General features: G+C 42.0%; 2 protein-coding genes across 2 annotated transcripts in view; one reads left to right on the top strand and one right to left on the bottom strand.

The window, feature by feature from the left end:
• APLF (aprataxin and PNKP like factor) overlaps positions 1-12,794 on the bottom strand; it is a 205,267-nt gene that overhangs the window by 186,655 nt on the left and 5,818 nt on the right. The window contains exon 2 of the mRNA XM_075594934.1: positions 4,505-4,576. Coding sequence (XP_075451049.1) covers positions 4,505-4,576 — 72 coding nt within the window. The remainder of the gene's footprint in view (positions 1-4,504; positions 4,577-12,794) is intronic.
• The window catches only part of FBXO48 (F-box protein 48), a 61,878-nt gene that overhangs the window by 455 nt on the left and 48,629 nt on the right, over positions 1-12,794 (top strand). The window contains exon 2 of the mRNA XM_075596085.1: positions 523-647. The gene's annotated coding sequence lies outside the window, so the exon portion shown is untranslated. The remainder of the gene's footprint in view (positions 1-522; positions 648-12,794) is intronic.

Below are 12,794 nucleotides of genomic sequence, written 5' to 3' on the forward strand. Positions count from 1 at the left end.
TCACACATATTTAGTGTAGTACTGTAAATAAGAAATCTAGAAGAATGTACTTTAAACTTAGAAAGGGGAATGGAAATGTTACATTTGTGTTGTAAGCCCTGGAGTGATCAAAGACCAATGCAATGCATTGTAGGTCCCTTCAGCACTGAAGAGGGAGAGAGTAAAACTTTTTTTTTTCAAATCATGATTTACAGACATTTTCCACTACTAGCCCTGGCATACAAATGGGTACTCGTGTCACCTTCCTTTAATAAATCAATAAGTTTGTCACCATAAAAAAAGGAGGAGGAAAGGGTAGGTTGTGGATGCAAGTAGATTATTTCTAGAAGCCCATAAGGGCAGGGTCCCCTCCCCCTTTGCCTGTAATTTATTTCCCTTGTATTATCATTTTGTAAAGCACTGCGTACTGTACTTTGTTTTGCGCTTTTTAGATAAAAAATTATTCAGACATACATGCAAATAACACAGACTTGCAAGTTTAGTACCTATATCATAAAGATATGTATTATTATTTTGGTACAGAGGAAATATATCAACACTACCAGCACCTACGCAAAGCATAATAACAGTCTACGCTGAATTAACAGTACTTAGTACATGCAAAATGACGAAGAAGAGATTGACAAGTTAATACTACTATTAGCTGGGTAAGGAGCTTTCTTACTTCTCCACCCATTATGTTATTTAGGGCCCTTTGACTGTAGATTCTGTTCTACAGATGTAGTTAGCATTATTACTCTCGCTAACATGTTGCATTGCCACGGCGGTCTTAAACACTAGACGTATTGCATTGCTACTGAAAAGAATGGTAACGTGATCGCCTTAAACGCCAGCGTTCTTTTTCATGGCCACTGGAATAATACGGGCTGTTAATTATGTATGTTTTTGTGCATTGTAAATAATAGGCACTAATAGACGATTCGAAGACTAAATATTTTGGTATCACTAGAACCACATGTTCAGCCTGTGACTTTCCCTCCCGGTGACCTGTGATAAACAGAACCAGCAATCCCAATCACAAGAGTGGGCGGTGCCAAGTCTCATTAAAAGCGCTGCATTTCTTAGTGGCAGACACAAAAGCCATGCTCTTAATGGCATATGAAATACTGGAGTACGTAACCAGTTCTGCTTCCTCTGGAATCGTGCATGTAGCCAAGATTAATACAATGAATAGCAGCAATCCGTTCCAAATAATGGAGAGTTATAACATTACATTTTTATTTTTTTCTCCAAAGCTGATAATGATGCAAAACAGTTTAACAACCCGCCAATGCCAGCGGAAAAGTACAAAATATTGTTTTACTGGCAGGACATTCTCAGTACATTTCAAAGGGAAAACGTTCTACAGTATGAAGAAACCAATTGTGCTACACTTTGCATGGGATGTTACCAATTTGCTGAAGAATCAAATGAGAGTTTTAATAATCTATAAATTGTGAGATAATATTCCAGCAAACTGACATCTGCATATTACCTCATCTAGAAAATGGATTGTTCACACAAACATGTTTTTAGTACAAACAGCATGTTTCTATGGGAGTTCTGTCACACAGTAATTCCCTCGTAAGTCAGATGTTTGTAAACCGTACTGCCATACAAAATAATTAGCAAACTGACTTTTATTGCCACACTCTTACAAACTGTGCACATAAAATATGATCTGTACAATATTTTATCTCTGCGTTTATCACAGGAAAGAATTCATCCTCTTTCTGGCTATCCATACACAAATGTGAAGCGGTCCCATGCCTCACAGGCTTCCTGGCTGCTGCTTCTTCATAGCATGTGCATTTTAGTTAGGAAAACCCTGACTAAGCAGCCCCTCCCCCCCCCCGAGAGTAACCCACAGGCTGTTACATAAGAGCTAGCCAGCACTTAAAAGGCCCTCGAGACATCCAGGGAACGTCATTTGATTTTTGCTCATTTTAAAAGGTGGAAACAGAAATGAAGGCTGCTCCACTTACGTCACTGGGGGCCTTGCTGCGACTACGGGATTGCTACAGGTGCGCCGACGAGTATTCTAAAACTTGCCTTGGAAAATCTGGGGCTACCACCAACAAGATCCAGGTACATGCTGCAAACATTTCAGTGACATTTCTGCAGAGACTAATGGCCCATCTGATTAACACAGCAGGGGTCCCTGGCAGTCCCATTCAGTTTGAATGGGACTGCCAGGGACCCCCGCTGTTAATCTGATGGGCCATTAGTCTGTCTGCAGAAATGTTGCAGCATGTACCCAGCATGTACCTGGGTCTTGTTGGTGATTGCCCCAGATTTGTTTTAGAATACTCGTCGGCACTACAGTACCCCTTCAGCGATCACGTGATCATGATCCCAGAACTGTGATGGCATTTTGCTGGCTCCACCATTCTAGCAGGCAAAAGGTTGAGGTAAATAGACTGTGCTCTTTTTTTAATCAGCAATTGCATGTGTGACGTTCTGAAAATCACTATTGCATGTGATTTATAAAGAAGGCCTTTTGAAAACTTTGTGGTACATGGAAGGATAATTATTACTATAAAGACATCTGGGTCACAGTATCCTACCAACATTAATCTCCAGAGTGGAAGACAATGAACATATTAGCTGTAAGATTTGGGGTGCCCTAAGCAGGCCCAGTTGGTTGAATGGAGTTGGGCATTGGACGGCTAAATGCATAGGCAATAAGAGGGCAGAAGCCCAAATGCTTCCATCTGTGATGATAGGAGATGAAATGGGGGAGAAAATAGGCCCACTGTGGGCGCCCCAAGTGATCACTTAGATTGCTTATAGGGCAACTCCGCCATAAGGGGGAACAGAAAGGTACCAGGATTGTGGTGTAAAGGATATAGACTATCATCACATAGAGCAGATTAATTAAGCGCCGGTTCGGGTTTGCACACCCCATCTAACGTGAACTCTAATTGATTTAAGTCACTGGGAGTTAACAATTTGGTGCTCTAACCTGTACCAGAGCTTGATGAATCTGCCACATAGTAATACCTTTTTTCCCCCCAGTGAATCTTGTGGAACTTTAGTACAATTTACCAACTTTTATACGAGTTTACCACAAAAACACAAAAACTGACTGTATCTAAAAAAAAGGTAGCAGAAACTTAAGCAAATACATGTGAATTGATATCTAAACCACAAAAAATACTTCAGCTTCAAATAGATGTGGTAGGAAAAAATATTGATCTATTCTCATGTTACTCTAGCTCAACTACTAAAAAATTCATAATCACTGCAAGACGTCTCTTGATTCTCTCTAACAAAAAGGTACCAGAACTCAAGAAGAATGCAGCAGTAGTCATTCCAACACAACAGGATCATGGATGAATTCTAAAATAGTTAGTTACCAGACAATCACAATAATGTTAAGAGGAATTCCTTGTTCTGGAGACAAACTCTGCTCAACTTAATATCAATGGAACTAGCAGTATGAGGGTAACAGGGACTTATCAATGAGACAAACTGCCTCTAAATCCAGCAATGTGCTGGTTAATTGCACACAGGCAATCAACCGGACTCCACCTGGCTGATTAGGACTCTTAGAAAAAACCTGACAGGAGAGAGATTCCTTAGCTCACATTTGGGCTGACATAAGGAGAAAAAGGACTGCAGAGATTTATTTAGCCCACAACTGGGCTGAACTGAGGAAAATATGATGTCTTGATGCACACAAAAGGACTGTTTGCTGACAGCAAGACAAGGTAACAAGACCTCTATATCTGGACATAGAGAGTACCATAGCACACAAGGATGCTGAGAACAGAGAGGCCTTCCCCCAACACAACATGCGCACACACACACACACACACAGAAAGGGTTGGAGTAAAGGTTTAGTTATTCTTCAAAGTGGAGTAGGCCGTTATTTTTATTTTTGTATGTTTTGCCCTGTTAAAGGCACAATAAAGCAAGGATTTAATTTCACCCTAATCATTAAATGTACCTCTTCACACATCTCTTAGAATGAGCAAGACGGTTTCAAAGCATATTTAACAGGGGACCACATCTCAAGCCTGTTACCCCTCTTTGGAAGCTCAAAGCCCCATTTTTCGACATAAGGGAACATCCCAATGTGCTTCCTCCCACCTCCACCATAGGCAGTGGGGAATACCCAACACTGCTCTCATTAGGGGATAATTCTGAACTCAAACAAATAATACAGACTTTTTGTGGGTGCTAAAATCTCATACCAATGCAAGGGCTGAATTATAAATGGGCTTTTGATGATTTATAGTACCTAACATTCATGATATAAATTGTTTTCACAAAACAATGTCAATGCAAAAAAAATACTGGATGGCTTGATGGATGCAACAGGTAAAATGGAAAGTAAAAGCTAGTGGTAAAATAAAATACAGCCACTCCCTTTTAATCTATAGCGGACGAAATGGAAAAATATATATTCCATTATAGAACGCAATTCTATTTTATAATTCGAATACAATACTGGAGTAAAATAGTCCTCTATTCATTGCAACGACAACATTACCCATAACATACAACAATCAATAATTACCGGTTTAATGCGCAGCTTGTCATCGACCACCTCAAGCAAAGCGTGACATCTGGATACTCTTTTATCTGCAATCTGAAACGAGAAAAAACAAAAATAAGCAACCGTTATGGATAACCAATAATTGTGAGTTTAAGGCTCTGGTTTGATTACATTTTGATTACGAGATTTGGCATTTGCCGTCAAACGGTTTTGGAACGTAGTCAATTTGGTTCCAACGCATTCGACAGAAACTTGATAGAAAGAAAAACACTTTTGCAATAGACATTTACATTTCCATCAAAATTACTAAAGCTTTTGAAGACAATTTTCTGCTGTCATTTTGTAATTTCAATGCTAAAGTAATTGCACAGGCAGGACAAAGAGTTTAACTACAACATGGCTTCATCCACCTAGAATTAATCTAGCAAATGTGTACAGGGTAAAACAAAAAAAAAAGAAAAAAAAAAACAACACCACACTTAAAGGGGGAGGGGATTTGGGAAGCAAAAAAAAAAAAAAAATACCATTTGAAAGGATTGTTAGGTCGAGGCATCAGACCTGGAGCTTCCCTCCCCACTGTATTTTAAAATAACTACAAGCAGCAGTTCCGCCTATTTTGTTTGTACCATCCCCTCCCTTTTTTACATGTATGGGAAGCAGGGGGTCTCCAGAGCTGAACCACATTCATTTTAGCACTCGGGACTAACCGGGGGTAGGTGCTGCCAGTACTATCCCCTCCAGTGGAAACAAAATGGAGGTTTAAAGAACTCACACCATGCGGGTGTGACGGTGCCCGTCTCAAATCAGGCAGCGAACGAGCAGGGCTGAGGTAGGGATGTAAATAAACTGACCAGAGCACAGGGACAGAGTCCTGTAAGAGTATCCGTGGTTGGTAAGCAGGCAGAGGTCAGAGCTGGCGGAGGAGTTGCAAAGTCCTGGAGACAGGCAGAGGTCAGGGCAGGCAGAAAGCAGCGTGGTCGGGGTCGCTTTCCGGAGTCAGCAACAAGGGAATCAAAATAGGCAAAAGGGTAAAGCGTGACTGCAAAGACCAACAAGAGCTGCAAACGTAGGAACTTTGCCCGGCGACTCTGTTAGCATTCTGCTCAATCCGTGCCGGGTTTTCACTACGGCCCAGGTTTTCTGTCTCTCCTGCCCTTTCTGCTCACTGTGGCCATTTTGGGTACTTGCTGTCTGCTTTATAATGCTGTATTTCCTGGTGGGAGTCGCCGAGCAAAGTTCTGTTTGCTGCAGCTCCGTTTCATCTTCACTGTGACGCATTACCCTTTCGCCTACTTGGAATCCCTGTTGCTGACCCTAGACCGTGACCTCGCTGCCTTCCGCCTGGACTCTGCACCACTGCCGCCAGCCCTGACCCCTGCCTGCTTACCGACTACGAATACTCTAACAGGACTGTGCCAGGGCTCTGGTCGGTTATTCTGCATTCCTACCTCAGCCCTGCGGGTCCGCCTCCTGATTCGAGACGAGCATTGTCACAGATTCCCACCAGGATCTGCAGCCTTATATAGCAGGCTGCCAGTACACAAAATGGCCAATTTGAGCAGAAAGGGCAGGCAGTCTGGAAAACTTGAACTGGCAGCTAAACCCGGCATGGATCGAGCGAAGCTACAATGACTACAATGTGATCCGTCACAGCTCCCTATTGGCATGTGAGACAGGGGGTGGGGGGGTTAAACCTCCATAAATAACTATTATCTTGGGTAGACACCTGCTCCCCAAATCTGTTTAAGAAAAAACAAAAAGGAAGAAGAAGCGGCTTGCCTGTGGCAGACTGCTCCTTAAATGGGTCATGAAAGCGGCTATATTTATTAAAAGTGTGCAAGAGCCACTCAAATTAATCTAAACAAACGTTTAGTACAGGCAGTCCTCGGTTATCCAACGGAATCCGTTCTGGAAGTACCGTTGGATAGTGAAACCGTTGTAAAGTGAGTCCCATGTTAATCGGTGGCGTTGAGCATTGGATAACGCATTCATGTGTCGAAAAAAGGCCCATAGGGTTGCATTGTAAAGTGTTGGATATGCCATTCGTTGTAAAGTGAAACGTTGAATAGCGGAGGATAGCGAGGACTACCTGTACTAGAGACTGATGCCAAATACATTTGTTTTATCCCTAGGGTGGATAATACGGTGTAACAAAAAAAAAAGGAGAGAAGAACTGAATATTATAGACCAGACAGCTACACGCACAGCTCACTCTACAAAATGATTGCCATTTACCTGGAACCACACACATTAACTTACTGTACATTTCACAAAATTCATCAACTTTATTTAAACATACTGTATCAACGTTTCGGCTCACACTGGAGCCTCTCTCAAGAGGTCAGAGTGAGCACAAAGGTTGATATGTTTAAATAACATTTATGAACTTTGTTCTTCAAGACCTGATGTGTCTGCTTCCTATCACCCTTTTATATGTTGCTTTGTTGCAGTCTGGCAGTTAATTCAGTTAATTTAACTTTAGTGGAATGTCAAAACTATGTACATACATACATACATATACTACAGTTAGTGACCAAATCACTAATCATATTCTTCACGGCTTCATCTATTCCCATTATGTATTTCCCTTAGCTACAATACAATGTCAGGTTTCATCAGTGATGGATAGAGAGAGATAGAGATAGAGATAGAGATAGAGATAGAGATAGAGATAGAGATAGAGATAGAGATAGAGATAGAGATAGAGATAGAGATAGAGATAGAGATAGAGATAGAGATAGAGATAGAGATAGAGATAGAGATAGAGATAGAGATAGAGATAGAGATAGAGATAGAGATAGAGATAGAGAGAGAGAGAGAGAGAGAGAGAGAGAGAGAGAGAGAGAGAGAGAGAGAGAGATACACACACACATACAGTTGTATGAAAAAGAAAGTACACCCTCTTTGAATTCTATGGTTTTACATATCAGGACATAATAACAAACACACAGATACCCAACAAGCTCAGAGAAACCCCAACCATTACTACATAATATATAAATGTATATAAGTGTCAAAAGGAGTGCTAGTAATAACAATCTGTTCCTTAGCAGGTCTTAAAATTAGGTAAATACAAACTCAGATGAACAACAACACATAACATATTACACTGTGTCATGATTTAACAAAAATAAAGCCAAAAATGGAGAAGCCATGTGTGAAAAACTAAGTATACCTTATGATTGAATAGCTTGTAGAACCACCTTTAGCAGCAATTACTTGAAGTAATCGTTTTCTGTATGACATTATCAGTCTCTCACATCATTGTGGAGGAATTTTGGCCCACTCTTCTTTACAACGTTGCTTCAGTTCATTGAGGTTTGTGGACATTGGTTTATGCACAGATCTGTTAAGGTCCAGCCACAGCATTTCAATCGGGTTGAGGTCAGGACTTTGACTGGGCCATTGCAACACCTTGATTCTTTTCTTTTTCAGCCATTCTGTTGTAGATTTGCTGGTGTACTTGGGATCATTGTCCCGTTGCATGACCCAATTTCGGCCAAGCTTTAGCTGTCGGACAGATGGCCTCACATTTGACTCTAGAATACTTTGGAGTTCATGGTCGACTCAATGACTGCAAGGTTCCCAGGTCCTATGGCTGCAAAACAAGCCCAAATTCACCCCTCCACCACCGTGCTTGGCAGTTGGTATGAGGTATTTGTGCCGATATGCTGTGTTTGATTTTCGCCAAACGTGGCACTGTGCATTATGGCCAAACATCTCCACTTTGGTCTTGTCTGTCCAAAGGACATTGTTCCAGAAGTCTTGTGGTTTGTTCAGATGCAACTTTGCAAACCTAAGCCGTGCTGCCATGTTCTTTTTAGAGAGAAAAGGCTTTCTCCTGGCAACCCTTCCAAACAAACCATACTTGTTCAGTCTTTTTCTAATTGTACTTTCATGAACTTTAACATTTCACATGCTAACTGAGGCCTGTAGAATCTGAGATGTAACTCTTGGTTTTTTTGTAATTTCTCTGAGCATTGCACGGTCTGACCTTGGGGTGAATTTGCTGGGACGTCCACTCCTGGGAAGATTGGCAACTGTCTTGAATGTTTTTCACTTTTGAATAATCTTTCTCACTGTAGAATGACGAACTTTAAATTGTTTGGAAATGGCCTTATAACCCTTCCCAGATTGATGGGCAGCAACAATTGCTTCTCTAAGATCATTGCTGATGTCTTTCCTCCTTGGCATTGTGTTAACCCACACCTGAAAGCTCACGACCAGCATACTGCTAAAACTTCGGCTTTTATAGAGATGGTCAAACTTACCGATGACCAATTAATCAAGGGCATTTGATTGGCAGCACCTCTCTGCTACTTAGCATCTTAATTCCTATGGAAGCAGTATGGGTGTACTTCGTTTTTCACACATAGTTTCTCCATTTTGGCTTTATTTTTGTTAAATAAATCATGACATGGTGTAATATGTCATGTGTTGTTATTAATCTGAGGTTGTATTTACCTAATTTTAAGACCTGCTAAGGAACAGATGATTGTTATGTCCTGATAAGTATGTAAAACCATGGAATTCAAATAGAGTGTACCATCTTTTTCACACACACACACACACACACACACACACACACACACACACACACACACACACACACACACACACATGCGCGCACACTTTTAAAGCCATAATCTCCCCCAAAAGCCTATACAAGTTTAACTTCTAATGTTAGCATCTTGCCGTGAGCATGTACAGTACTGCTTTTATTTTTTAATGTTTTCTTCGCGTTAAAATTTACTTTAACCTCTAGCATATGAGGTTACCATGGTAACCTTAAGATTGAACTGGGCTCAGCTCAATTTTAGCCTCCCGGATAGGTAATATTATTTGCTCATATCTCCTGAATGAAGCACCCGACATTAAAAATAAAAACGATGGTGTAAAGTGCAAGATAGCATCAATTTAAAGAATGTGCAGCACATCCTGCTTTAATTACTTCCTAATCCAGTGTATTAATCCACAACGAGCATGTAAAGCATGCACCACCATTTTGGCCTTCCTGCCTCACACCTGTCTCCTCTACAATTCCTCTTTATGCTGCTGCTAGAATCCCTTTATTCTTTCCAAAATACAGTATGTCTCATTTAATAATAGCAATAATAATATTATGTTCGTGTACAGTATAGCGCTCCTAGTTTTACGTAGCGCTTTACAGAGACATTTTGCAGGCACAGGTCCCTGCCCCGTGGAGCTTACAATCTATGTTTTTGGTGCCTGAGGCACAGGGAGATAAAGTGACTTGCCCAAGGTCACAAGGAGCCGACACTGGGAACCAGGTTCCCCTGCTTCAAACTCAGTGCAAGTCAGAGTCTTTACTCACTGAGCCACTCCTCCCTTACATTGCATTTACATTGTAAACTCTTCGGGGCAGGGACTAACTTTCCTATTGTTACGGTCATGTCTGAAGCGCTTATTCCCACTGTGTATTATATTATTATGTCACGTGTATTACGACTGTGAAGCGCCATGTACATAAATGGCGCTCTATAAAGATAAATATACATACATACACCCAGCAGCTCCTAAAAGTTTCCATAGGATCTATACTGACAAGTTTAAAGTTCCTAGTGATGAAGGGGGAACCAATGACAGGCCCAACAGGATCAGAACACACAACCTCTGCTCTTCAGGGCAGCAGCTCTAGCATGTATCTCAGATAGTGGAGTACCGGGCGGCTTTTTAGCTACCCGGAAATTACCCGGACCCGGCAGCTGGAAAGTGGACCCGGCGCCGGGTATCCGGGTAATGTCAGGGCAGTTGAAAAGTATCTCTTACTTACCTGCTGGAAGCCCACGCGGACATCTTAACAGGTAAGCAGAGGTGCGGGGGCAGTGGGGCAGCATACAGTCATGTGGAGCCCGCGCGATAGCTGCAGGACTCCATACTGCACTGTGAGCTGGGACCATGTGACCGGAGCAGGAGAAGCTTTCCTATTGGACAGCCGGCTGTCCAATAGGAATGCTTCTTCTCCTGCTCCGGTCACATGGTCCCAGCTCACAGTGCAGTATGGAGTCCTGCAGCTCCCGCGCGGGCTCCACACTGACCGTTGATGCGTCCCCCCTCGCCCCCGCTTACCTGTTCAGATGTCGCCGCGGGCTTCCTCCACCCCAGGTAAGTTTCCTCCACCCCCTGGTAAGTGAAAAACCGGGTAGCTGGGTACAAGGTGCCAAATCCTCCGGGTACCCGTTACCCGGTTTTTAAAAAATGTAGGACCCGGTCCAACACTAATCTCAGATACTGTATAGCGCCACCGTCACAGCATACTTTAGCGCTCTGCTGCTCACACCTGTAGCTAATTATACTTGTGTTGAACACTCCCCCTGGCTTCCTTCCTATACTTTGCATATCCTATTTGCATATCTCCCAGGTATGCTCCTTTTTGTGCAAAAAGTACATTGAACTAGCAACCAGAAAGTGGAACTGGTCTGCTTTTCAAGGAAGCAAAGGGGGAGTGTCCATGAGTATGATTAGCTACAGGTGTGAGCAGTAGAGCTCTAAAAAATGCAGTGACAGTGCAGCTACCCAGCATTTTTGATGCAGAAAGCGTGATGTTAGGCCATTTTATTATTTGTTTGCCAAAGATGTCACAGAATAAAGGAATAGGCACTTTTTAAGATGTTGTGTTTCGTCGACATGGCACAACGCTAATTAGAGACTGTATTGCAACAGAACAAATGTTCCCTATGTCGGTGCTGCTAGAACAAGGTTACATAGATAAATCAGTATCAGAACTGACGTAGATATCAATTGATATATGCTTGCTTAAAGAAAGGATAATCATAACAGTGTGGTGTGTGGAGGTAAATAACCAAATGCAGGAGCATTGCTCACCATAAAGGGAGGTATACAGTATATACACACAAAGTCCTGGTAGAAAAAACACGTGACTACTGTATGTATATAAAACAGTGTCATCCGGTAATCCTCCTACTGTATAATGAACTATCTCCCTGGAGCTAAACAATCCTGCTGTATGCAATAAGGTATCCTCCCATAATCACAACCAATGCAGTGAAAACTTGATGTTACTCACAGTCTGTTGTCCTTCTTGTCTATGGCGTGCCTCACGTGGTAGTAAGCAGAATCCAAAAAGGTGAAGAAAACGGAACACAGCAGCAAAAAGTGAAGGGCTGCAGGAATTGAACTAAAATCATCTTTATTGATTGAATAAAGATGATTTTAGTTCAATTCCTGTAGCCCCTTCACTTTTTTTCTGCTGTGCACCATTTTCTTCACCTTTGGATTCTAATTAGAGACTGTGTCTATTTGTATGTACATTTGAAAAGTTGACAAAATCAGTCATTACAACTATTTCCGCTTGAATTTATACAGTCAAAATGTTTTACTTTCAATCACCCCCAGATTAACATATTTACTAATTTAATTCATTTTGCCAAGAAATTGCTATTAAATATTTATACAGAGCATACTCATATTTCAACATTACCCATTTAGCTACAATAGCTATCCCTTTACACGTTATTGTTGGAAAACTGCTTACGAAATGAAATGTTGAATCAACATCAATAGATATGGAGGAAAAAAATGTCAACGTATTGTGTGAGCTGAAGGATTGAAAATGTTGATTTGTCGCCGGTCAGGGGGTGTTGTGGGTATTTATGTAGCTCACCTGTTAGTGTTTTGTACTTTTTGATGAAGCGCGTTCAAGCCGCGTGAAACGTGCAAGAGGTTACTCTTGCTGTCCTTTTAATGTGCCATTAAAGTATTTTTTGTACCAAGAAGAGAGCAATCCGGTTCACTTGTTTCTCCAAGGCAGCTGCACCGCCTCACCACTCCACTCCTTATTTGTACCTAGTTGTTACTCTGGGTCAGCGATTCCCAACCTTTTTTGTTTGGAGGAACCCTTGAAGTATTTAGAAAAATCTCGGGGAACCCCTATCTGGCTGACACATATTAGGCTGCGTTTATAGTGCTGGCAACGTCGCGTCAAAACAAATGTATTGACGCCATCGCGTGCGCTTATAGTTGGAGCAACAGGACGGCGTGGCGGCATGGTCGCGATCGCTGGAAGTCACTTCAATTTGATTTTTCTAGCAACTGCAGCCTGACGTCAGCGTCGCCGGCACTATAAGCGTGGCCCTAGGTTAATTTCACCCCTCACGAGCCACCTCTATTTCCCACCCTCTACCCATGTATTTCTCTCACCTCTGTCTTACCCACTCTCATACCCCTCCCGCCTCGCATGTATTTATCTCCCCTGCGTCTCACTCTTACTCCCTCGTTTCTTCACCCACTCCCCCCCTCTCCTCTCACTCGCTCCTGCCTTCCGTCAATT

The sequence above is a fragment of the Ascaphus truei genome, chromosome 4, assembly GCF_040206685.1.
Source record: "Ascaphus truei isolate aAscTru1 chromosome 4, aAscTru1.hap1, whole genome shotgun sequence".
Lineage (NCBI taxonomy): Eukaryota > Metazoa > Chordata > Amphibia > Anura > Ascaphidae > Ascaphus > Ascaphus truei.